Source organism: Haplochromis burtoni, unplaced genomic scaffold (genome assembly GCF_018398535.1).
Source record: "Haplochromis burtoni strain Fernald_Lab_line unplaced genomic scaffold, NCSU_Asbu1 Contig_226, whole genome shotgun sequence".
In the NCBI taxonomy this organism is placed as follows: Eukaryota; Metazoa; Chordata; class Actinopteri; order Cichliformes; family Cichlidae; genus Haplochromis; species Haplochromis burtoni.
The window spans coordinates 205065-231642 of record NW_024582587.1 but is presented as its reverse complement, the minus strand read 5'-3'; the positions used below and the strand labels follow the sequence as shown (position 1 = coordinate 231642).

Below are 26578 nucleotides of genomic sequence, written 5' to 3'. Positions count from 1 at the left end.
CTAACATCATGTCTGTTTGTACAATGCATTAGACAACAGAGAAGAGAGAATAAGAGTCTTTTAATATTTGACTATGATCAATAAATAATAATCAGTTTGTGAATTCACAGACTGAAATTAAGGCCTCAAACAACCATGTTTTCCCAGTAACCACACTGACTCAAGTTCTCAAGCAACAGCTAAAGACATCTCATACTCAAGCTTTGTGTGTTGCTGACAAACATTTTCTACAATACTCCAGGGTGGAAACAATGTGGCTTCTAGTTATTATGTGAAAAATAAATCCTTTGGGTAAGGGTAGGGTCGACTTTCCTAATCTTTTGAACGTAGTCAACCTAAATCAGGAAGTTATGACATGCCAGCTTGTTACTTTTCCACTGTGTAAATACTTGGCAACTGTATTAGCAGAAAGTTTGCTGTAAACAATGTGGCTTATCATGAATGATTAACATGATTAACGTTGCAGGGAGATGGTCAGCACCTCAGCAGTTGCTAATTAAGTCATTATATCGTGATGGCACAAACAATAAAAGCTTTTAAAAAAAACTTGAAAACTGAAACGTTCAAGAGGACCTAAGTGTTTTTGTTTTTTTAAAACCAGAACCAGAAAAAACTCTGGGAAGTTACTGGTCAGAGCCAAGATTTTTTTTTTTAAATCAAATTACCTGGCAGAGCTGCTACACCTGTGTTTACTGTTTAAATTTGTGAGCTTTAGACTTCACTCACACAAGACTTGACACTGGTTGGTGACTTCCTGAACCCCAGTTTCACACAAGAGACTGACAGCAACCTTCAGAAACCACTTGCCAAACCAGTCCTGGAATGCAACCAGCAGTTGCCAGGGGATCACAGTGTGGTCTGTAGGCTTGTTGACTGATGCTTTAGCAATCAGTTTCAGAGCAACTGCCACCACCTACAACTGGATAGGGAATACACATGTTTCCTTCATGACCTGTGGTTGCCAGATGATCAGTAAAGCGCCATTTCTATGAGGTACTCATCAACATTGGTTCCTAGGTGGAAGTACCTGGTACCAGGTACTTTTTTAGCATCCTACGTTTGCTCAGTTGAGCTGAAAATATGACGTCAGACTGTATTCCACTGATTGACCAAGGTATGACGCCACTGGATGAGTCATGAGCGACACCTTCACAAGAATCAAACCCACCATTTTTGCAACCCGGCAACAAATGAAATGGTTAGGCACAAACCTGCACTGTGGTCCAACAACAAGGTGCATCCATCGGCTTACCATCACCTCATGCTGTGTCACACACAAATGACATCGTGAGACTTGAGCCACGTTGCTATAACAACAGCACCCATACTGAACATACATGATGTAAAAGAAGACGCTGTCCATCCACTCCTAAGGTGCACTGTCAGAAACAACTTTGAGCACAGAGCAATTCAACATATTTAACAAAAGATGATTTTCAGCCTCCGTATACAGTCAGAGGCTGTTTATTGCCTGTTGTGCCTCAGTGCATTGTCACAGCATTTAACAAAAAGAAGGGCTTACAGAATTGATGCTCTCACAAGCTGCAAACAATCAACCGTCCCACTGGAGGCACAAAACCATCAAACAAAGCTAGCTCAACAGCCAGCTAGCCGAGAGCCTCTTTCTCACTCAAAGGCCTCCCACACTCTTGTTGACCACCACAGAAATGACTTGCCCCCACCCAACCCAACCACTCACTCACTAGATGAGATGTTCTGTATAGATTTAGCGTTAAAATGTTTTGCTCACAAAGGCCTACCTTTTGATGGCTCTGTGCGCTTAGGCAGATCCAATGTGTCGTAGCTTTTGTCATTCTCACCGTTTTTTCTGCCTGGAGGAGAGGAAGGAAACGAGGACGTCAGAGTCAGACAACTGGATATTGAAAAGAGACCCCAGGGTTATGCTGAGGATGATGCCAAAATCTTTGGACCGTAGGGGCAGAAAATGCATCTCAAACAACAAATAACGTACAAGTGTTTAAATGTACACACAGTACAGAGATGTAGCAACATGATATGTACAAACACTAAACTGCTTCCCTTCAGGAAATAATTTACATCAGTTGTCTAAATCCAGGTTCAAGGATAGAGGATTTTTTTTTGAACAAATAAAGTTAGTGTTAGTTGTCTCCTCCAAATAGTTATATATGATTTATTTAAAGAAAAGTTTATAAAAAATATTTTAAATGTAAGTCAATGGAAAATTTTATTTCTATATTTCAAGCTTGGCCTTTTATAAAGTTTTTCACATTTCAAGTCATCATTCTGTTAAAGTGACTTTATGCTGTTGTTCAGGTAAAGATGGTTTTTATTTCATTGGCTAAACAAGAAAAAGTGACATCATGGCTTCATCCAAGCGTGAAAGGTCACATGACTTTTACTACACATGGAAAAAGCTTGGCCAGCTTTGACTCCAGTGAAATGTAAATGCAGTTGTCATGGGGTCTGTGTGTGACTTCGCATGCTCCTTGCACACAGGCTAAGAGAGAGATGTCTGCAGGATTGTAAACAGTGAAAATGCTCGATTTGTATGAAAAAACGACATGAAGCCAGGCGTCAGATTCACAGAAATCCATGTCTGAATGAGGCTTTAGTGTTGCAAAACAAGATGCTGGTAAGATGGGGAGCTAGTAGCCATGGTGTCAGAATTTTCCCTCGCTGCCACCACAGCAAACAAAGAACCAGCACTGCTGTCTGAAAGCATCAAAAAAAAAGTCTGCAAGACCCAAAAAGCCCAAACATTCAAATCCGTAAAGAATCATTTACCTCTATATTTTTTGCACACTTAAATGTTCCAAATAATAGAAAACTGTAGCGCACGATCCAGGCAGCTTTAATAAAGTATTTTTTAGCTTTAATTATTGACATCCTCAGAAGTTTCAAATCACAAACGATCAAACAAATGCATAAAAAAACTGAGTGTGCAGCAGAGCTTGACATTTATGCTTAAGTTTACTAGAAAGGGGTGAAGAGTTCCAGTTGGATACTGTTAGCGGTGTTCTTCAAAGCTGTCAGGATTCATTTTATCTGGAGTCTAAAAGAATTCACACCAAAGTTCAATTTGGGGATAGATGTGCAAATTTCCATTTCAGCATCTCTGGTTCGCTGGATTAGTCAAGCTCCACTTAAGAACACTACAAAGACAGATTTGTTGTTGACTTACCGGTTTTAACACTCGTTTTACCTTTCACCTTTCTTAGAGGACTGACAAAAAAACCCAACCAACTAATTCTAACAAACTGAGGAGTTTGGGACAGGTGGAAGTCTATAATGCTCAGAGCTACGGTCGGTAGGTATGGTAAGGGAATGTGTGTGGAATGAATGAAACCCCCGATTTTCTTAAGTCCTTGGAACTTTCTCAGGTTTCTGGAGGACACCCAAAACTACTTCTAACTATATTCTACAGCCAGGGGGAAAGAACGAGGAGGTGGAGGAGGAGGAGGAGGAAGAGGTGGGGGAAGACAGGGAGAGGATGGAGACGAGGAGAGAGCTAAAATGAGAAAGGTTGAAGAGGGGGGCACTCACCTTGATTAAACCATTCCTCTATAGTTAGCCAAGGAAGCAGCAGCAATGCCAAAAAACAAAGCAGGGAGAAGAGAGAAGAGCCATGGTGAAATAGGAGTGTGCTGTGTGTGTGTGTGTGTGTGTGTGTCACGAGGCTGTGTAATACATGAGAACAGTTTTTATCAGAAAAAGGAGTCATCTGTTACTGAATAGGAAAGGTGAAAGAGAAAAGAAAACTGACAAATAAGCTAAATAAAGAGAGAAAGACTAAAGAAAGGAAACGGTGCTTTGTATAGATAGCAAGCCATTAGCAGTTCATAGATGGTCTCTGGGACCCATGGGGATAGATTTTAAGGTGTGTGGAGGGCAGTAAAAGACAGAGAAAAGTGTCAGATATAAAGAAAAATGAGAAAGGGGTTTTTAGATAGGTTAGCAAGCAAGAAAGAGAGAAAAGAATAAAAAAAAAAGGAAAAGGGAAAGATTTTAAAAAACATTAAGTATCAGCTTTAAGAGGGCAGGTGAAATACACATAAAACAGCAGAGACTGCAGCAGCATTTGCGGTGCTAAATTAAAATCACTGCGTGGGAGGGGGAGAAAAGTACTCAAAGAGATTGAAGTAAGAGCCAACAATCAGGCTGTCTATTAGCCAAAACAAAGCACGAGTGCGTGCTGATTATCATGTCATATTTTAAAACAAATGCAACACTAAACGGAAGAAGAGGCCAAACTTAGCCTACTGCTGTACAGTCTGAAGGCTGTAATCATTCACTTTGCACGTGTGTTTACACGTCGGAAAGCATCCGAGCGGTTAACTGGCTTCTTTATTAATCTCTGTACACGTTAAGCATTGTGTTGTCCTGAACCCTAAACTAATGTGGTTCTCCAAAGAGCCATTAGAAGTCAGGGGTCACTGGCTGGTAGTCACATCTCATTGGCTGACTGATTAATGGCGGCCATTACTGTTGTACAGCTGGGCGATAACGGCATCATTTAGATAACAGTCACAGGAGAACACTGATTAAGACCTCTGAAGCAACACATGCATTAAGAGCTGTTGTGTCGCTGTAACTCCTTTATTTGCACACATTTGTATTGAGAGTTAGATCATCCATGCATCTGTATCTTCTACGAACTGGATAGCTGTGATTGTTTGGTTACAGTGTTTTCATCTCCTCTGTTCATCCTCCCTCTCACCTTTGGCCTTCTTGCCTCCGAAGCAGCCAGCATCGTCTTTCTTCTTCCTTTGTGGTCCCGCTGAACCTGGGGCTTGTAGCGCCGACGGGTCCTGGTACTTTTCGGCCCCCGGCACCTCTTTGTGTACGTGATAGGACAGATTCCTCATAATACAAACACAATTCTCCACAGACTGTGAAACAAAGACGGGAAAATTACCAGCTACATTCATCACAGGAATACTGAACAGCATAAATTCATAAGAACACTACAGCAACAAGCTGCTATTAGAATGAGCTCATTCTGAATCCATGATAGTGGATGACCCGGATGTTGTCTCACCTTGTTGTCCATGTCCTTCTTCCCTACAGCTGACTGAAGAGCGTGCAGCAAAGCGTCCACCAATCCCTCACATTCCCTCAGTCTGCGCCGAGCCTCTGCCCCGTCTGAGCTCACATTTCTACAGAAACAAAGTAACACACATCAAGCTTAGGAGGCGTGCATAGACGAAGATTTGTCTGAGGAAGCGAATGAAAATTTGACCAATAGGGTTTTTTTTTTAAAATTGGAATAATCACAAGTCAATAGTTTGTGCTAAAAGTAATTATAAAATTATCCATTTCAAAATATGACACTACAGTCTCCAGAATCCCATCTCATTGACTCTGGCTGGCATCCAGTGTGAAATACCAATAAAGCAGTAAGGATACTAAATCACAGTACAACTATCCACTGAGAGCCTGCTCTAATTATAAACAGTACTCCTATAACTACTATTTATACTTTCACAAAAATTAGGAAAGGGAAGAGGGAAAGCACCGAAGGCAGTGAAAGTGTTTTTAATAGTCCTAAAGAAGTGAATATAACAAGCATACAGAGAGGATGACAATTACAGCCAGATGTCTCACTGTTCAATAAAAGTGCCATGTAAACCCATATCAGTCTTCCCCAGCCGTGTGATTTTTAGAGTTTCCATGTGACCCACGGCCTCCATCCTCTCTGTCTGCCTCAGATGTACAATGCAATAAAGCTAGACAGCTTTAGGAATAATCTTTTAAAAAAATTATTAACATAAATTTCTTTTTTTTGGTACGGGGGGAGGAGGGGGGGGCGGGCGTCACCCAGCGCCTTGAGCACAGCTCCTACAAGCACGGCAGCAGAGCTGGTGCAGTCTTCGTGTGCCTGTCTGACTGTGAAAGGGAAAGGATTTAAAGAGGGTTAAGGGATAGCAGGGACTCCCCGCTCCTCACCGGGGACTTCATTTATGAGGGCTTCCAACTCACATAATCCCATTAGCTGACCCCCAGTTAGGCCTTTGGAAGAGTGGCAGCATTGCCGAGGTAAGCAGAACTGCGCCTCTTTTTTGTGCCGTGGGGACTGAAACATGTATGAGGTCTACCGCTGCTACAGTGCTGAACGGTTCATTTTAGACTGCAAACACTGTGGAGCCATTTGGGGTTTCTGCTTTTTTCTCTCTTGTATTTTGTTAATCATTTACCTGCGTTCAACGAATTTAGTGAACTCAGGTCTCCGTGTAGTCTAGTGCTCCCCTTAGCTGGCAGTTATGGTGTTTGTCTGTCTACCAGACTCCTTCTTGTCTTGTGTTATTTGTTTCTTCCATCAGTCTCTGCAATGTGCTGCAACAAGCACATTTTAAATAAAGATTGGCTTTAGTTTGCAGGTGTCCTGCGTTTGGGTCTTTCTTTGAACTGAGCATAAAAAAAACTGCATCAGGAGATGCTTCTCTGCTCAAAAATGATTAATTTACAAGTGAAAACACCCATGCACTTTAATCCCAGGCATGTTTTTGATGTGTGTATTTAGGTAAAGCTACCATTTGTCTACTGAATCACCCTGCAGTGTACAAACTGTTAACTAATCCCTGGTTGGAGACAGTGCAGAAAGGATCGACAATCTCTACTTAACCCCATTCGTCTCCATGTATTAAAAAAAAGAGGTGTCATTTCCCCTGTACACAAATCTAGTGGCGCGCTCACCTTGGATTTATTTGACAGAAGTGAATTTGGGGGCAGACAGACACGAGGATTTATTGTCAGCTGTTTCATTTCCAGCAGTCTTTGAGGGAACAGTTGTCCTGTTGGAGGTTTATAGATGGTACATCTGTCAGTAGAGACAGTGAAGAAAGCTGCTGTTGTCTCTTTATGGACAGGTCATGTGGCGCTGTGCTATTTATGGTCTATATGTACTAGTGATTATCGAGCTGTCCTGCCTTTTACAAACTGTTACTGCTTTACAAAAACTTTCTTTTTATGTGGGAACCACAGAAATATGTTAGGCCAGGTTTGACTGCCTGCCGTTGGCATTACTCATAACTTTGCTTGCTGTGACATTTACTCACTCATATCTGTATATCTGGAAAACTGACATGCATTGCTTTAACAACTAGCACCTGTATCCATGAATACGCCCGGTGTGGATCTGTGACGCTGCCTCTCCATCCGGCACGGTCACATCACACCCGGATTTAGCCTGGTCTGTTATTGATTATTTCCTCCAACTTCCTGTCCTTCTTATTCGTTTTATTCTCTTTGATGTGGCTTCTGTGAAAAATTGACCTTCAGCATCATAGATGCTTGACGCATGAGGATGCTTTGGATATGTACAACAGCATATCTGGTGGCATCAGATGGAGTCGGAAGATAATGCAGCTGCAGTAAAATTCAGGCAACAGACATCATTCTACCAATCCTAATAGCAATGTGGCAGCAAACATATAATTTTATTGGGTTTTTACCCAAGCCAACAGCTGGTTAGTTGGTCATTTTATGACCTGAGTGCAGACTGATGGTCTGCAACTACTGGATGAATTCAAATGCATGACTTGAGATCTAGTAAACCAGGCTTTGTTTGTCTGCCACTAATCCCTTCTTCTAACTTTACCTCCCTCATCCGTTCCCATTCTCAATCCTTTTGTACCTTTGTTCTGTAATAGAGGAACTAGAGGGAACAGCTGTCACATCGTGGGTGTTTTTGTTACTGTTAGAGAAAACTGAACCCACTTCCAAAGAAACCCCAGCATGTTACAACATTCTCTTGGAATGTTGCAGTCCTGGAATGGACAGGACACCAGCGGTGGTGAGAACCTCCTAAGAATCTAAATGATTTCTATCCAGTGTAATATAACCGTTACTTGTATACACAGCTCAAATAAATTCAAGCAACACTTTAAAAACACATGAGATCTCTATGGAAAAAGATCATGCCGAAAATATCTAGACTGGGTCATGTGTCAGGAACAAAAACCCCTGTTTGATGGAAATGAAAATTACTAACCTACAGAGGGCTGAATTCAAAGACACCTTTTTTTTAAATTATGTGGCAGACTAATCTATTTTGTTGAAATTTCATCGCAGCAACTCAAAATGGTCTCAGTAGTTTCTATGTCCTGACTATGTCAGACATGTTCCTAGTCATATCATCTAGTCAGGTTGTTTTGTAGTTCTGGTAGTGCTCATCCTGTTCCTCCTCGCACAAAGGAGCAGATCCCTGTCCTGCTGATGGGTTGAGGACCTTCTACGGCCCTGTCCAGCTCTGCTGCCTGTCTCCTGGCATACACTCGATGGTCCTGAAAAAGTGCCGGAAGACACAACAAACCTTCTGGCAATGGCATGCATTGTTGCGCCATCCTGCGGAAGTTGGACTACCTGTGCAACCTCTGCATGGTCCAGGTATCACCTCATGTTGCCAGTAGTGACACTGACACTAGCCACTTCAAAACTAGAGAACAAACAGTCAGGATAGATGAAGAGTGGAAAATATCAGTGAACTCCACCTGTAAAACCATTCCTGTTTTGGGGGTTGTTTCATTGTTGCCTGTCTAGCGGACCTGTTGTTAATTTCATTAACACCAAAGCAGCTGAAAGTGATTAACAGCCCCCCTCTGCTATTTAACCGACCACATCAATATCCCACAGGTTTCACTGACTTGATGCTGTACTCTGATTAAAAAGTGTTGCTTTATTTTTTTTGAGCAGTGTATTTAAATGTCAACACGCTCAGAATTATAGGCACTCACTATGCCAAATCTGAGTTGATTGTCGTGTTTGGACGGTGATACTGTAGAACGCAGTAAAAAATACCAGAGTAAAATAATACAACAATGGAATAACATTATATAATTTGGAAAAACAAGACCATTTTCTTTTCTTTTTGATGATCAAGTGCAGTAACTGAAAACATGTAGTTCTTCAAAAACACAAGGTCTTCTATTATTAAGCAGAAAGACATGTTTTTAGGACACTGTTGCTTCTGAGCGTGCAGTGGTTCTGCAAAAATAAAAAGGACACCACAATGGGTCAGTGCCCTTATGAGAACGCTTCATTCTTAAAAGTTTTTAGCTCATCGTACGGCCTTGCGTACTCCAATTATCTGACAATTTCAGAATTCCGAAAATGTATTTTTTCTAGACCTCGGCGTGTCATATTTTACCGTTAGAAACTGAGAGAACGAGCGGGTGTGCTTTCAGAGGTCTGTCTGTCTTTCAGTCTGCACAGACCCCATCAGCTCGTCAGTGTGTATATTGTGTGTCTGCTTTATCAGATGAATTGTGGGTGTGAAGGTCGCTTAAGAGTCATGTGGTCATCGGAGGACAATAGAGCAGGAAAAGAGTGGAGCAGCACTGATGGAGATGGATGAAGACTTGGCTGACCTTTGCTATCGCTCTGCAAGGTCAGCAGAAGCATTTGGGACCATATGTGTATCCTCAGCTCTGGTATCTGTCAGGTTTATCAGTGCTGATCGTATTTCTGATTCAGTGTATGGATTGAGCTTCGTATCTAATCCTTGTTGAGATTCTTTTCATAATGCCTGAGTCTGTAAGCAAAATTTGTAGCAAGATTTAAGGTGCCAAAAACACACCCCATCAATCAATCTCGTCATTTTTTCTAAATTATTTAGGATGGGAGGGTTGACTGTAATGCAGTGACTGGCTTATTTGTCGCACTGCTTCAGCTGACATTCAGCAAAGCAGGACTTTCCAGAAAGCTGATTTCTTTTCTGTTGCCATAGAAAAAAATCACATGAGCAGAGTCCAAGTTGCAGAAAAATATGGCTACTTTTGCTTTTTCTTTTAAAAACAACATTCATGTATCAGCAACAATAAAATGTTCTTAAGTAACAAAATCAGACCCTTTGAGGCAGTCACCACATGCTGCCAGAAAAGTTGTGATACGCTTTTGCATTGATTGACTGGAAGATCAGATATATTTCCTCCATTTTTGTCTTGGTGACAGCGATTTAGAGTGCTATCTAACTTGCAGTTCCAAAATCTATTGTGTTGGGTTAAGAATCCTGCCAAGGCCAATGCTTTTGATTCATATCATTCAAAGAGCAGCTGTCATAATGCATAAATTTTCTTCCAAATTTTTAGAATGGATCAGTCCACAAAGAAGCAATTCCCTCCATGTCTTGGAAGTTACTCACTATTGTAACCAAGTTATTCTTAGTTGGGCATTCACTTTTCAAACATTTACATGTAGAAGTATTTAAGTAGAATATACATGTATAAGTAGATTGCTCACAGTGTTACACAGTTGAACCAAAAAGTCCACCTCTCTTCCCAATATAGTCGGTAGTGCCCTTATTTTCTCCCACCAGCTGGGCAAGATGACTGTGCAACTCCAAAATATATGATAGTGGTCTGCCAGCTGTTCTCCACGCTTCTGCCAACACAAACCAGTCGTTTCACCTGTGTGTGCATACTTTAACATGGGGGTTATAAAATATCTTTATAGGTTCTGCCAGCAGAATGCTCTCCAAGCACCTGAGCTGGTGGAGGTCAACTGCATCAGACACAGTCTGCCAATCATCCTCTGAAATGGAAAACTCAGACTCTTTCTCATACTTGTATTTCGATTTATTACTTGCATGTTTTTTCCACTGACTTGATATATGAATATAATCTTGAAACAAGTCTCTTATTTTTGTTAATAAATTATTAAATTGGCGTCCTTTGTATTTCTGAATTTTATCTTGTCATTAGAGGAAATGTTAATGTGGAAGTGTGAATATTATCCCATCTAGGTTTCCTAGATTTTCGGTAAGCTATGTAATCATCCACGTGATGAGACTGAACCGTAGGAAGTTATACCATTTCTACTATTTAAACCTCTAATCGATTATTCCTGGTGTGAAATAATTTCATTTTAGTATTAAACCTGAGTGGATAGGCCATACCCTGCCTATCTCTGAATTCCTCATTAACCCTCTGCAGCTTGCCTTCACTTCTGTCGGTGTGTTATTTTAGCCAAACCTAGTGGAGAGCCACTTCTGGAAAGCTTCTGAAACACGCTGAAGTGGAATTTCAAGCATCCACCATCAGCTCCAGGAGACTCTTCCAAGCTGCAATTCCACAATGCAGCCACGCTCGCCAGGATTCAGATAACAATCATTCGTTGTATATACTCAATCATTTGTCTGTTTTGAACAAGCAGCCATTTATAAACAGCATGCATGCAAGCATACTGGGGGGTCCAGTACTGGCTCAAAATTGCATTAATTAAAAGCTAGAATCACAAAACACTTGCATTCCCGTTCTTTTACTGGAAATATTTCCAATTCAAAACTAGGTCTTGTTTTCCAGCCTTAGTCTTATTGTGTAACCCCCTCCACTCTCAACACCACTTACAACAACACACACATACACACAGCCTCTGTTTCCTTTTCACCAAGCCCACAGCGTAAACGCTGTAAATAAGCAGGCTCCTATCGACACCGGAGGCAGGCTGCTATAATAAAACTATTCCAGTTTTTATTGAGGTGTAAGCTCTGTTGGCGTGAGTAAACAGATTCTCCCTGGCATCAGCACTTCTCCCCAGTGCACAAACCCTGCGTCTAAGCAACTGTGAGCTTAGTAACAGTTGCCATGGAGACACATTCTTGTCAGCTTGGCCTGCATCGAGGGTCAAAGGAGCGAGAGCGGCGGCGAGATATTGTGATATGTGACAGAAATGATGATATCAAGGTTGATACAGTGCTGTGTAATGCACATTAGATAGAAACAACACAAAGAGGGAATATCAGAGATAATGAAAGAAGAGCAGCAGGTCCACTGTGGCCTCCATGAAATATTCTATGACTTGTCTTTGACTTTCCTCAACTTCATCAGAGCTTTCATTTATTCCCTCCAGGTTCATTAACGCTGTTCTTCAACTCAGCAGAAAATGTTATAAAATTACAAGCAAGTTTCAACACTTTCTGTCTGGGAAAACTAGAAGGAAGCCAACTAACATGTGAAATACATTCTGGTGTTTTGGGTCTGCGCTGGACTTGGATGTTATATCGTTCTGGATGTCGACCAGCAAGCCGCAGCATCTACTGCGGGAGGAATTCTGGACTACAGTCTAGACAGGCTTGGCTGGCCCAGGAAGAAACGGCACAGCCAGGCACGAGGCGCGATTACCCACACACACATTCACTGTTTTTCACACTTTACTACAGTCTGTCACTCTGAGCCGAAGCCAAAACGAGTGGCCAAGGTAAGAGAGGAGGAAAAAAGAGAGGGGAAACTACTTGGAAGTTAATAACAGGAACACAATGCTGCACTCATGCCGTCCTCCTCAGCTGAGGACAGGATTTAAGAAAGATGAAGAGAAGTTTTGAAGGATTCTTTTTTTCCCTGATGCTCAAAATACCTTTAATTTACCTGTTAGAGACAGAGCGGCACATTAGGTACTTTGCCTATGTGTTGCATGTGCTAAACTGCACAAATGTCAGGCTAACAAATCAATACAGATCCAGCTTTTTTTTTTTCAAATTATGCCTGTTGGGCCTGAAAAGGCAAGAAGAAAAAAAATCACACCAGCAATAAGTTTGAAATGACACATCAAGCCGAAGCTTCTTAGCAGTCACCTGCAAGTGATTAACAACAAGAAATTAGCACTCACTGTATAAAACCACGAGCCAACACCTTTAAAGCTCATGTGGAGATAAATTCATTTGTAAAAGAATCTATTTTGAGTTGCCTTGCTTTATGACATAGTGTGAAGGGTAAAATATACATTCAACTTCAAGTTTTCATAACCTTCAGCATGATTAGCGCAGCAGGCCTGGTAAACAATAAACTACAGTAGACTGAAAGATTGCACTAACTGCTACTGCATTGGTAGGAGTGGTAGAAGAAGCACAGCACAGCAATGACAGCAGGCCAAGCATGTCTGATAGTGAGAGCACCATGTCAGCCTCCAATGACAATTTAGTAACTACAGGGGGAGCCACTACAAAAGCACTAGAAGAGTAGATGGAGATAATTATTGTGGCGGAAAAGGTTTTAAGCAAGTGGTTAAAAGCTTGAAGCCTGATAGAAAGAGATTAGAAGATATTTTTCAGCTTTATTCTGTATCATTACTGTACATTAAGAGTTACAAGGTTAACTAAAGTGTTTAGCGGTTCTGTTATACTTTTACTTAACGTTTCCAGGGAAAACACTACCTAGGCTAGTTTTGTCCTTATATTTGACGTAGAATAGCAAATGTTTCTTTTTTATTCTCTGGGATTAATTCATGAATGATTTCATCAATAAAATGTATCTAATCAGCACTCTAATAATTACCACTAAGGCACACAACATACACACCTATTTAATTATTTAGCATTTATCTCATAGAGCAGTACTGGGAAAATTACCGCTCTACCTTTGTGCCATCATGTAACAAAATAAGCAGAAATATATGTCAGTGAGAGAAACCTGTGTTTTGTAGCTATTTTGAAATAAGTGACAATGCTTCTGTGGGCGCTCAGGAGTCAGCAGCACCCACAGAGATACTGCGAGGGAAAGAGGAAGAACAGTAATGTGGTCAATTAAAATTCAAGAATCCTTAACTGCAGTACTTGGTATTGTTACTTTGTTTTGTTGTTTTTTACTAATTGACCTCTACCTCAGTACTTGTATGTACCTCAGTATCATAAAGTGATATATTGTAGTTAACCAAGGCCACTGCAAAATTACTTCGCTGCTAACAATAACAGAGCTGTATGAGCCTGTTATTCAAAGCCCCTCGAATTTGCCATTTGTCAACTCTGTTAGGTCAAAATGAAGTGACCCATTGTTTTAAGGCATCCAGTGAGCTTGCAACTTTTGCAACAAAGACCATCAAGGCCTTAAGAGTATCTGCATGTGGGAAGTTCAGAACTGAAACTTAACTTTATAAACGAATGGGCACAGAAAGAGTCACGTAGAAAGCTGTGTGAAACAAAATACTTGATCTAAGAACTGTTTCCAGAGACGGCAATAACTCCAGGTTATGGATAAAAGCTTAACATTCATTCAGAAGTAATATTTTTATTGTAACTTAATGCTAACTTCTGAATGGTGTATTTTTCCAACCATGATAAAGGAGCACTCTACAAGAAACATTCAACTGTCAGCAGCAACACTTTGCACTGTGGGCTAAATTTACCTTTACTCAGCCTTCGTCACTTTAAGATTAACTTCATTTGTTTGATTATTTAAATGTAACCTGTTAAGTTTAGTCTTAGCTTCAAACTCATTAGCTGGGGTGGTCAGTCACCTGGCTAATATTAAAATAATAAGGGACAAGCAGAGAAAACGAGGACAACAGAGCACTATTTCCCAAAATACAAGAAGTGTGAACGCACTGTGTGAACAAATGTAACGTTAGAAGTTTGCACTGTGTCAAAAATAGCCTAATGTTTTCCTAAAGCCACAGACCAAAGTCACCAAGCAGCTCTACTGCAGACACCAACACACTTTCCATGTATAAGACACAGGCAGGCATGCACAGGAGCCACAGCAACTGCTCTATCGTAAATTCTTCTAGGAGGTTATGTGACCCCGTCACAGGTCATCAAGCAGTTTTATATGCATCACACCTGTCCACCTCTCCAACTGGTATCTTTGCAGACTGGTATCCTTGCAGACTGGTATCTTGTCTTTCAAGACACTCTGGGAGTATAAGCTGCACTTTTTCTTTGTTTGCAGATTTGTTTTTTCCCCTTACAAACTAGGTGAGCAGTCAAAGTAAAGGATTGGCTAATTACTTCTACAGGTAATCAATACGACTGTAAAATATCATCAAGTGATTTCACTTTCCCTAAGCCCCACAGTAAAATCTTCACATTGCTTGTCCTGTCCAATCATGAGTCTTACAGCCAATACAGATTACTTCCACATGTGGCGAAAGAAGGCATCGCGTCCATGTATTTGGAAAACTTCAAAAAGCAGATATGGCAGGTCCTACATGGCAAATAGCTGGTGACTCACAGTTTATCAAAAATATTTGTCAATTATTTTTCAGCTGAAAAACCAAAGAATTCAACTGACACATTGTTCCAGGTCAGAAACAGTGAAAGAGACACTTCTGATATGTTTGGAACAATTTTGGATCATTTTTTTATCCTGTGCACACATTTAGCCTCCATTTGCTTCTTGTTGAATGTTGAGACATTAATAAATATTAATGCTTGAGTCATGTTGAAATGACTAATAACATTTATTTTGATGGAAATGCAGTCGTTTGATTAATCCGATTTCTGAACTTTTCCTCTCCGAAATCTATTAGTCACCACAGAAGCTATGTTTAACAGGTGGATGAAACTGTTATTGAACTATCTTCATAATTTAGTTGGAGCCAGTAATCCAGTCCAGGGTGGATCCTACCTGAGACAGCCGGAGGTGTTCTTGAACACGGTGGTCCACTCTGCATCACGCGGCTTTGAGTCCTCATTGGGCTCATGCTCCCAACCCGAGTGGGGGATTATCACCTCGTTGGTCAGGGTTTGCAGGCCGTGGTTGATGATCACCATCTTCAGGGGTTCATAGGATGACAGATTCCACAAGGTTCCTGCAGGGGAGCACAGATGGGAGGAAAATGCAGAGACGAATTAAGAGGATAGCAATAAGTTGGTTAAAAAAAAGAGGATTATGAGAGGAGAAAGAGAGGATATACGAAGGAGGCGTATATACATGCACATATATCTGCAAAGAGAGAGAACATTTTAAAAAGAGATGGTGTGAGGGTGGTGTAGCTGACAATTTAAACACAAGAGAATGAAAGAAGGTGAAGCTTGACAGGAATGATGTAGCAAAACAGGCAAAAAAAAGAACAGAACAGAGAAACTGTGCACACAAACTGAAAGTGATGCGATTTAATAACAGCCGTATAACAGAAAAACAAAGGAGCCTACTGCCCAGGCTTTAAGACTGCAATCAGAAACACATTTAGTTTGGCAAAAAATATGTTTTAGAAAAATAATAGAAGACTGGGTGTTCATTATCCAGGCATGATACCAACGGACCATATTGCACTGTATAAACCCCCCCACTGTAATACTTTTATTATTCTTCCATGAGAACATAGCTGACTGCTACTTTGCTGTAATAAATACAAAGTTTACAGCAGCCGCATCGCTGTGATATTTCTATAATATCCTCATATGTCAACAGCAATATTAGGTTCACAGTGTTCTTACAGTACATCATGTTATTTCTCAGCTGTTGCACGTAATGTGCCGCTCGGATCTCATGTCCTGCAGATATTGTGTGTGTATTGGATCAGGATAAATGATCTGCTTCGGCTTTTCTATCCAACAGCACACACATGCACACCCCGTTTCAATCATCCCTGTCCTCCATTATCTTTCCCAAGAAATCCAAGCAGGAGAAAGAGCATTTTCTAGGTGGCTGCAAATCTCACTAACAGCCAGCCAATTTTATACTTCAGCAAAAGAAAAAAAAGTAAACTAAACTGAGCTGGGTATGTGCATCCCAGGGCTTCACAAAACAGAGGCAGGCACACAAAGAAAAGAGGAGGGGAATTTTTGGGAGCACAGCCAGACAGCCAAACCCACAGAAAAATAAAATGCCGTGTTAAAGCATCAAGCATCAGATGGGTTTTTCACTCAGACACATGGAAGCTGTGAAGCGAGGCAGCCAGTTTGAGGAGAGGAAAACACTTTAAAAGCAAAAAACCAAAACAAAACCCCCCCAAAACCTCGCTCAAGCCCATGTTGGACACGTTCCTGAGTTGTTGTTTTCATCAATCCAGCCCTCAGGTCTCTGTTTCTGCTTCTCATCACTTATCACACCCTTTATTTTCCTCTTTCACAATTTGGTCCTAAAACCCTGTGCCTATGCAGCATCAACTTAATCCATGAATGCAGGAAAAGCTCTTAGCAACTTGCATTTGCATTGTACTTGTGAACGTGCAAGTACAATGCTTATTCACTTCCGGGTTACGGTGGAAGGGAGGCATCAGCAAAAATCTATATGAGCCTTTTTAGTATGTTTTCTAAAGGAATGTATGGAGGTTTATCATCATCATCAGCTGTAGCTTCACAGCTATAGGTAACAACGCTGTTTACGGTGTCTAAGTCCCACCTTAGTTTGGCATTTTGTTTTTAAAGCCAAGTGACATCCAGAGCATCTAGCATGCCTCCATGAATGCAGAAACTGCAGCCGGATAAGTGCCGACTGTGTTGACGGATGAGCCAAATTTGCCAGCTGAACCACAGAAAGAAACTTTCCTTTTTTTTTCTCGAGAAAAAAAACGTAGCAGACACCTGTCCTTTTTTATTTCATACAATATCACCGGCTTCCTTGCGAGCATCCCGACCCCACCCCTCTCACTCCAATCTGGTCCACAGGACTAACAGCTGGGGGCTAAGATTAAGATTAAGCAAATATTTACACACTCGCACATGCCAAAGTGCTCAGAGACTCGCAGCTTTTGCACATATAAACGCATTCATATAGTTCTGTATTCACATGCGCCCAGAGCGTGCGACTCGCTCTCGTCCCATAAACAGGCCATTAGCAGAGCAGTGAAGCAGTCATACTTCCTGGCACACTTATTTAAAATGGTTTCTATACATTTTCCAGACGGTCAATATTTCCTCTGTTAAATCATGCTCTCCACTCTCAGCGGACAGATCTGAGCTAAAAATACTTCCAGTCCCTCTGATGTGGTTCTGCCTTGTTTGACCGTTTCCTTTGAAATGTTAAAAAAAACATAATGTAACTAAAACACTTAAGCGGCGCTCTTACAAAACAGTAAATCTTAATTTAGTTCATGACCTTCTTCCGCTCTGCTTTTCCATCACGCACTACCAAGTTAAGGAATCCCTGTGCGTGTGCGCGGGTGTGTCTGCAGCTGGATTGCTGGTGAGGAAGCGCGGTGTCGAGTTTAAAGTCAGTTGAATTTTTGGCGTCTCGCAGTTTCTAAATAAACCTCCACTGAATGTAGCATACATTTTTGCTGATGCTAACATGTCTGTGACATCGGCCACTGAAGTGGAAACACCGGAGCTCCACTCGCTCTGTTTTTTCAGTTGGTGACTAGACTAGACTTCCTGTGCGTCAGAGACCACCAGGGTGGGATGCTATTAGATGTGGAAGCTGGGGTGTGGCTCCACACAAGGGATATTGTGATTATTTCTTTCCTGGGAGGGAGGGTGCGTATCGTACGATCAGCCGTGACTTTACCTAAAACACTCCACCTGACTCACAGCTTGTTGGGAGCAGGTCACGTCCTGAGAGTAAACACAGCCTTACAGGCTAAATTCAGGGAAAAATATCCCATTGAGCATTAAATCACCAACGCTCAGGTAATTACATTGTAGAAAGAAAAGCATGTTTAATTTTGAGCTTCAGGTGTTTACTGTAAATTTCATACCTCTACAAATTCAATATTGATTTTTTTTTTTTTTTTAGACAGGCACTTTCATGGTACGTTTAACTTGGTGCAAAACAAGCTGAGATTATATTTTAGCATATGGATGTTCTTCCATCAGCAAAACTGAAGCTGTGATCGGAAGAAAATAAGTAAATAGTGCAGTGCTCGCAGCCGCAGGTGTGTTAGCATCAGCAGAGACAGATGTCACAGTCGGTGGAAAATCATTTATCATTTTATCTGAATTTTGGCCTCGTTATGAAGTCACAGTATCCCGTGGCACTATGTGAGTGTGAAACAGATACTGGCGCAGACGACGCTCACACAATTTAGCACTACCCAACAGGGTAGCATTTCCATCTCATCTGCTTTTTATTTTTCCCCACAGGGTCAATTGTGTCACTTTTCCCAAACAAACACATTCGAGCATCTGAGAGGAAATCTCCGCATCCAGGCATGAATCCAATTAAAAGACAAACGTGCACTTGTGGTGTCTGTACTTTGGTATGATGACAGCTAGCTAACATTCATGCCTGCCAGCCTGACAGCTTGATTACTGCCACTGTTGTGTCATTAGCATCAGCTTTACTCGTGACAAGCAAAATGTAACACGCAATTAACTCACAATGAGTGATGGGATCTTAAGAAAGGCAAAGAAAACTTCTCACTGTGCTGTTGGTGTCCTAACAGAAATAAGTGGTGCTAATTTATGACTTTTGCAACGTGCCACAGAGGAGGAAGAAACAGACGACACTTTAATAATATTCAGACAAAGTCTTGTTCATTCATTTCTATGATTCCAGCATCCAAGCCCGATGTGTATTCCCTGCTATAAGATAAATGGTGCATAATGCCCCTTATTTCAATGGTGCATACTTGTTTCTAGATTGCAGTCCATTTTTCAACTTGGCTGGAAGTGCATACGGCATACAGGCATCCCTGATCTGTCGTACCCAGGATGTTGAAAGACTGCTCTGTGCTTTAAAGTTACCAGATTCTTGTTCACCATACAAACTTTCTTTAGCTCCTTTGGTAGTTCACCGTCACCTTCAGTGCTCCAACTGAAACACTGCTCAGGCCGGTGGAATCAGTCAGCTCTGCACAGATCACATATGCCAGAGGGGAGGGAAAAGGCATGTCTTTGCCGTGGCTGTGATCCATCAAGTACGACAGGCATACAGCCCACTGACAGAATGTTATTTAAGATGACAGAGTGCTGTGGAAGTGACCGTCTCCATCCAGCATCCCGCCAGTGTTTCAGGCCAACAACTGTATCAGCTTTAGTCCATTTGCTGTCCTATGTCAGCTTGTCAGAGGTGGGCATGTTAGGGATGTACCGCTGTCTTGCAAGCCGGAGGCAGACACCATGCAATTGTCATGCCAAAAAGATCGGGTTCACTCATAAACACTCATGTGTGTGTGCTGGTTATTTGATGCCATTCACACCTAAATTTAACAGGCAACATGAACAATATACGCTGTAACCGGACTTCTCTTCACAGCTAGAAATGAAGAACGCTGCACTTAGTTTGGATAGAAACGTCAGCTGTCAAAAATGCACTGCTGAGCTAAGAGTTTCGGTTAATTATTGTATTGGCGCACGATACGGAGCCACTTTAGAGCTGCAGTCAATTTGCATTGATCTAAGCCAAACTGTCCAGGTGATCCAAACCCCGAAAAGTGCACAAGTTTGAGTTTTTTTGTCTAACTTCTGCCTGAACTTTCCACGAACACAAATATAAACTGATTTTCATCTGTCTCTGGAGGTTAAGCAAACTCTTATAAAAGTCTTATAATAGGACACAAACAAAGAAGAGTATGAGGCATTGAGGTCACTACAGTTTATATAAACAAATCTAAAAAGTAAAATATGGGTTAAAAAAAATAAACAATAATCAAAGCAAATGTTGTAGTTGTTGTTAATTTGATCAAATTTTCCATCTCTCACATGTGAAAGTATGTATGCTTATTAATAGGGTGATATTTACCAATCCAACATCCACTTCATTGGGTATAAATGGTCAGCTGCTCGTTAACACAAATATCTAATCAGCCAATCCGCTGCACCATTCCCTGATGAATAAATTATCATATTAAAGTAATAAAAACACAAAAAACTTCCAAAGGAAATTTAAAAAAAGTGAGAAGAGCAAATCTAGGCTGCAACATAACTGAAAACAAACAGAGTTGAATGAATGCAAGTACCTACTTTAATTAATACTCTGAATAAAGCTCAGTAATAAAAATATGAGAACACTGCAAGCTTTACTGACACGACAGATCACATTAGAGTTAATTAAAGTGAAGCATAACTGAACTTCATGATGTCTCATAATTAACTTTCGCTGTGTGTTCATTCATACTATTTTAATACACACCTATGACCAGGGTTAGTTGCCCGTTCTGTTTGTTTTTTAATCTTGTAGTGTCTTATTCCTCACATTAACAAAGCGCCTTAAGAAAATCAGTGTTGTGATTTATTGGTGCGTGTGTGCTTTTTAAAAATGCAAAGAAATCCCTCACTTTGATGATCAGGCCTTAACTTTTCTTTCTGGTTTATTATTAATGTTGTTTATCTGCCGAGAAATAGTTCTGGAGCAGTCTAGTTGAGTTGGTCCAGAAAATAAGTTTCTAAAACATTGCGTGTAATAAAATGAATATGCTAAATAACCTGTAAAACCTACTGGAATATATTCCTGTAAACAGAACTTATTCAGCTATTAAAAAACCCTCCAAAGGCAACTGTGCTTCAGTTTGCATAAACAGGAAATGGCATAAGACAGAAAAACCTTGTTATCTGATATATATATGCAGCAACAATCTTTTACTGTGATTGAGTTTTCTCATAAGCCTCTGATGACTTTGTTTTAAATGCAATCTAGCCAAAAGGAAAGCTTAACATGCACATTATAACCTGCCTCTTCCATCATATACTGTTGCTAACAGGCAGTTTGGATTCATCGTTTTTTCCTGATATAACCAGCAGACTGTGAACTACATATTAACCGACTGCCGGCTCTTATACTCCCTTTATTTTGCATCTCTCTGTGATACCTGGATATGACGGCTGGAGGAACTAAGAGTAGGACCGGGTAAGGGACTGGAGCTGTGGCTGGGCTAATTAAATTTTCCAGGCACCACTGGCAGGCATGTTGCTCTTCAAGCACAGCTATTAACTTAGTTCTGCCCATTACCGTTCTCCTCCTCTACTTCTCCTCCTCACCTCTCATGCCATCCATCACACTCTGAGAGGTAAAGAAGGACGGAGGCACGGTTCAGAAGAAGGGAGAAAGAGATTGGGCGTGCTAGAGGCAGGAGAAGAGAAAGAGAAGAGGGAGACCTCAAAAAGTGGACTCGTTCTTCTGTGAATGTCCACAGAATAAGAAAAATCTCTGCTACAGTACGCTCGCACAGACACACACAATGTCTGCAGTGATTTACAGCAGCAAGATCCCACAACAAAACAGCTCCAGTAACAAATTGCAGCATAAAAAGGAGAAGCTGGCGTAAAGCTGGGTTGCAAAGCGGTTTGCATATGTGACGGCACCTGTGGACACCACCTCTACGGGACTTTCTAGTTGACCATCGGCTGGCATCCGTATGAGCTGAAACAATGCTGTCTGATCCCAAACTTAATGAAAACTTATTGCTTCCCTATTATTTTTTTTTGCTGGGAGTTTGCAACCCTATTAGTTAGGTTGCTTAATATTTCTGCTAAGTACTCTTTAAAATACCAGAATATGGAGGATGGAGTAGGTTTAAGTTTATTAGATTGATCAGTTTTGCTGAACTATGAAATATTTTGGGTGCAGTGTATTTGTTGCATACAGGTATAACAGGATAGCTTTAGTGTTTGTTTGTTTTTTGCTTGAACTTGAGTATGAACTTATACAAAATGCAGCAAGATATTAAAAAAACAGTTTTATTGATTAAAAAACACTATATCAGATTCATATCGGTATCGGCCGATATCCAAATTTATGATATCGGTATCAAACATAAAAAAGTGGTATTGTGCCATCTCTAGTAATTAATAATGCCAACAGAGTCGTATCAAGTGCATCAGTGAGCCGCTCAAGCAAGTCTGCATGGAAAATATCAAAGCATTAGAAGTGGGGCACTTAAATGGGACGCAGCAATTACTAAGGAGGTGCCACCAACGGCTACACCTCCTTAGGAAACTCAACTCCTTTGGAGTCAGCACACCCATCATGATGACTTTTTACTATGCCTTCCTGGAAAGCATCATGACCTTCTCCATCACCTGCTGGTTCCACTCCCTCAGCCTTCAGAACAAGAACAGACTGCAGCACACTGCATCAGTGTGCTCTAAAATCATTGGGCTGGCTGTCAGAACTCTGGCACAGGTTTTCAGCCAACAGGCCCTTAGAGAGGCAGCTAAAATCATCAACGACCCCTCTCACATTCTTCACCCCGCATTTCAATGCCTCCCCTCTGGGCGATGCCTCTGCTGCATTTCCTGCAGGACTGAGAGGAGGAGCGCCACCTTTGTCCCCAAAGCCACTCTGCTTTTTAACACCAGCCGATAACACCATTTCCCACACCAGAAACATAAACTACACTCTTTTTATACTACCGACACTTTATTCACTTTTAGTCACTCACAGTTATTTATTCACCTTTCAGTCACTTTAATTTTAAAACTGTATATACTGTATATTCTGTGTATTTATTATCTCACTATTATTGCCTGTTCTTAGTGTCCTTATCTTCAACGTTATGCTGCTCTGTTGTATGTTAATTGCCCCTTGGGGATAAATAAAGTCTAAAAAAAAAGGTTTACCGTTTGAAAGTTGGGGGTGTTGGATAAAGTCAGATGGCATTAATCACTACAAAGTCGCTACTACACTGCTTCCTCACTGGCTTCATCTTGTGCTTTGGGTTTGCTAAAAACAACCGATAAAATCTGTGAGCAATGTGAAAGAAGTAGCTAGTAGGCAGAAAAGCCCAGATGACTCTCCCAGTGCATTCTGATGTCTTTCAGCTCACTGTTTTGGATCACTCCCTGTTAGCAGTAGCAGGAGGAAGGTGGCTGTTTTCAGCGAAAAGAGAGTCTGAGACAAATTCATTCTATCAATCTGTTCAGCAATCAACAGCAGGCGAGGCAACTACAGGAAGTGACGACCACAAGAAGGATTTAAAAAAACAAAACATAACCAGAAGGAGTCTGGACAATGAAGATCATTTTAATTGAATCTGGTTAAACTGGCTGCTGGTTGGTCAAAGCAAACTGATCAAGGCGTTCTGTGTAAGCTGAAGTTACAGTTACAGTTTTAGGAATGTTTCCCATGCTTCGAACTCTTGTCAGACAACACTGTAATTTTTCTGACAAGAGCACAAAAGCCGGGCAGAGACAAACACGTGTGTCTAGACATTATCTCTCCTCTAGCTTAAATCCCTGCCAACCATATGCATCTTTCATCCAAACAACAAAAGGTGTGCAGCAGGCACCTGCTTGAATGTCAGCCCACAAAAACCAGACGTCTCCTGCAGGGAAAACAGGAGAGAAATCCGCTTAATAATCTACATTTCCAGAGTGGGAATTGCTGGAGGGCACAAACAGCCCTGAGCCTACCAGGAGGGAAAATAGAATTACTCTGAACGATACAAAGCTCTAAAAATATGAACGACTCCACTGTCTGCCCAACTTGTGTGTTGGAAAAAGAAACTGCTTGGTTCTTTCCACGTCACCCATTTCCCCTGTAGAAAACAGAGCTCACTGTGGTTTCTGAGGGACGGCATAAACTCCAACAGCAAACTCTTAAACACATGGACTAAGAAAAGGGCCTGTATTTAAATCCCCCCAATTATATTTAATTGAGGAAAAACACAGCCAATTCCAGCCGCACCGGCTGAGCCTGTGAGCTGAGCCTGTGAGCTGAGCTTGCATTGTGACGGGCCCGTTTTCACTGGGGACGGAGCAGTGGCAATGGAAACGTAAAGCTGGAGACTGAGGCAGGGATAGGGAGGAAACCGTGACAGAGGGAAAATGAATGAGAGTATAGATAATGAATGAAAGAGAGAAAAAAATTAGATCGAGCGAGGGAGGGAGGGTTGGATAATTACGGCTAGGAGGGAGGGGAATAACTTCCTCCGTTCTGCCCTCCTTGTCTTGTGGTGCAGGGTTATTTTTAGCTACGAAGGAGAGCAACAAGGTGCTGTAAAGGCAATCATTTCTGCTGCAGCACAGCCATCGCTCACTGCAACATCTCTGTCACGGCAGACAACACACACACACACAAATGCATGTGTGTGGTTTTTAAAGGCCAGACTAAAGCTGTCAATAGCCAAAATATAGCCAACATTCCCCCTTAAAGGGCCACAGTCTCAAACATATCGACAACACAACACCTAGCTACCTATCTACATCTGCCCAAATCAGATTTGTCAGCAATTTTCCACCCTTAATTTGCCACCTAAATAGCAACTCCTTTAATTGTTTTGGGCTAACGTGTATACTGCATTTCGCAAAGGTCAAGTTTCTCACTTGAAAGTGCTTCTCATTTTTCACACCGAAAACAAAAGCCCACTCTCAGATGCCAAACGTGTCAATACCAGCCGAAAGTGTGTCAGGTCAAGCCAATTGTGTTAGGGATTAGCTGAACGCACATACACAGAGTGTTTTCCCCACATCAATGACATTTACCGGGTCAAGGAGAAGAAATCCTATCCTAGCATCTGAATCAATAGCTCCTCTTAAAGGAATTAAAAACATACAGTATTTCATTACCCGATGCATCTAATAGCGTTTTCTGAAATTGATGTTTATATGCTTTTTGCTGTCCTATAGATCATCCCTCCACTTTCCATCTGTCTCCGCAGTACTACGTTGTGAGGTTAAAGTAATCAAATCTGAAATTTGATATCCGTGACCACTGGTGATCCTTTACTCATTAACATATGTTACATTTAATAAGTGGTGAGAAAACCCCCACACCTATCAGTGCACTCAAAACACGTCTTCTTGGGATCTAACTAGGACTAATTACAGCTTTAAACGCCTTGTCTAGATCTTCACTGCCATACAGGGACTTATGCAATTCAGTGCTAATTAGGCAAGTATGTTAGAAACAAACTTATTGCAAATGTTGAGATGATTTATAGATATGAATATGGTATGAAATATGAATAATGCTAAATAGTAACGTGTGTCAGCAGTTAAAGATCTGCTTCTTAGTATAGCATGACTCACAGCCCTGCAGTACCATGCAGAGAGAGACAAAGGGATTATGGCAGATTCCAAGAACAAAACAGTTATTTTACTTTAACAAAGAGATTGCTGCTCTACCACGTCTTTTTAAATTCGTTTTTTTTAATCAGGAAGTGAAGTCTGGAGTCTGGAAAATTGGAGGTCCGAAAGAAAACCCACGCAAGCACATAGAGAACATGCAAACTTCAAACAGGGCCAAACCAATCGCGCTGTTGCTGTGGAACGATTTTAACCACAGAGCCACTGTGCGCTTTGACCTGTTAGTTTGTTTTACTGTGTGAGTCTACAGTTAGTTTGGATCCAAGTTACGCTGAAACACCAAACACATTGCAACTTAAGGAAACACCAGGAAATAGAAAAATCTAGAAAAATCCAAAAGTACACAAAACGCAACAGAAGTTGGATAAAAGACTACGGAAGAAGTCAAAAAAAGAAAAGCAAACATCTTTTGTTTTTTGTGGGTTTTTCGTTTTTCTGTCATGTTTTATTCAACTTCTGTAATGTTTTGTCTGCGTTTGACCTCTCAGGGCCACCGTACCCAACTCACACAATAATACTAAATAAACTAACAACTGGCAGTGATAAGCCAGTAACTCCTTTGTCCATTAATGCAAAATTACTGTTGTTGTTCACAGAAATCTGGTAGCTTTACACAGAAAAATGTTAAATGTAGCAAACTACAAAAATACATATAAGCTATTATTGACTCATTAGGTGGCTAAAATGCTTAGCATCTCTCCCAGCACTCCTACTGCTCCTCCATACTGGGGGCATGCTGACAAGATGTATTATAGGTAATACACTGACTGTGGAGAAATAGTTCATATAAATCAAACAAATAAAAAATTCAAATTGACCTTTTAATACAAAAAAATTGGATGAAATACTAAATAAGATTAGAGGATTATTGGTTGTCTACAAAGCTAGGTTAACTGTTTCATACCTGCTTTCTTAAAGCCAAGAGAAACACCTGCCTGATGTGTCATCGTATCCATCACAAGATACTTGAATAGTATCAATCTC

At 41.0% G+C, this 26578-nt stretch overlaps 1 protein-coding gene across 15 annotated transcripts in view; it reads right to left on the bottom strand.

The window, feature by feature from the left end:
• Window positions 1–26578, bottom strand: part of arvcfb (ARVCF delta catenin family member b) — a 250929-nt gene that overhangs the window by 42376 nt on the left and 181975 nt on the right. For 13 of the 15 annotated variants that reach the window (XM_005936879.3, XM_005936883.3, XM_005936880.3 and 10 more), the window contains 5 exons: window positions 15315–15498; window positions 5021–5138; window positions 4700–4871; window positions 3526–3543; window positions 1761–1832 (listed from right to left, as the gene is read on the bottom strand). In XM_005936879.3, the coding sequence (XP_005936941.1) occupies window positions 1761–1832; window positions 3526–3543; window positions 4700–4871; window positions 5021–5138; window positions 15315–15498 (564 nt within the window). The remainder of the gene's footprint in view (window positions 1–1760; window positions 1833–3525; window positions 3544–4699; window positions 4872–5020; window positions 5139–15314; window positions 15499–26578) is intronic. The other 2 variants (XM_005936882.3, XM_005936886.3) reach the window with 1 other exon arrangement.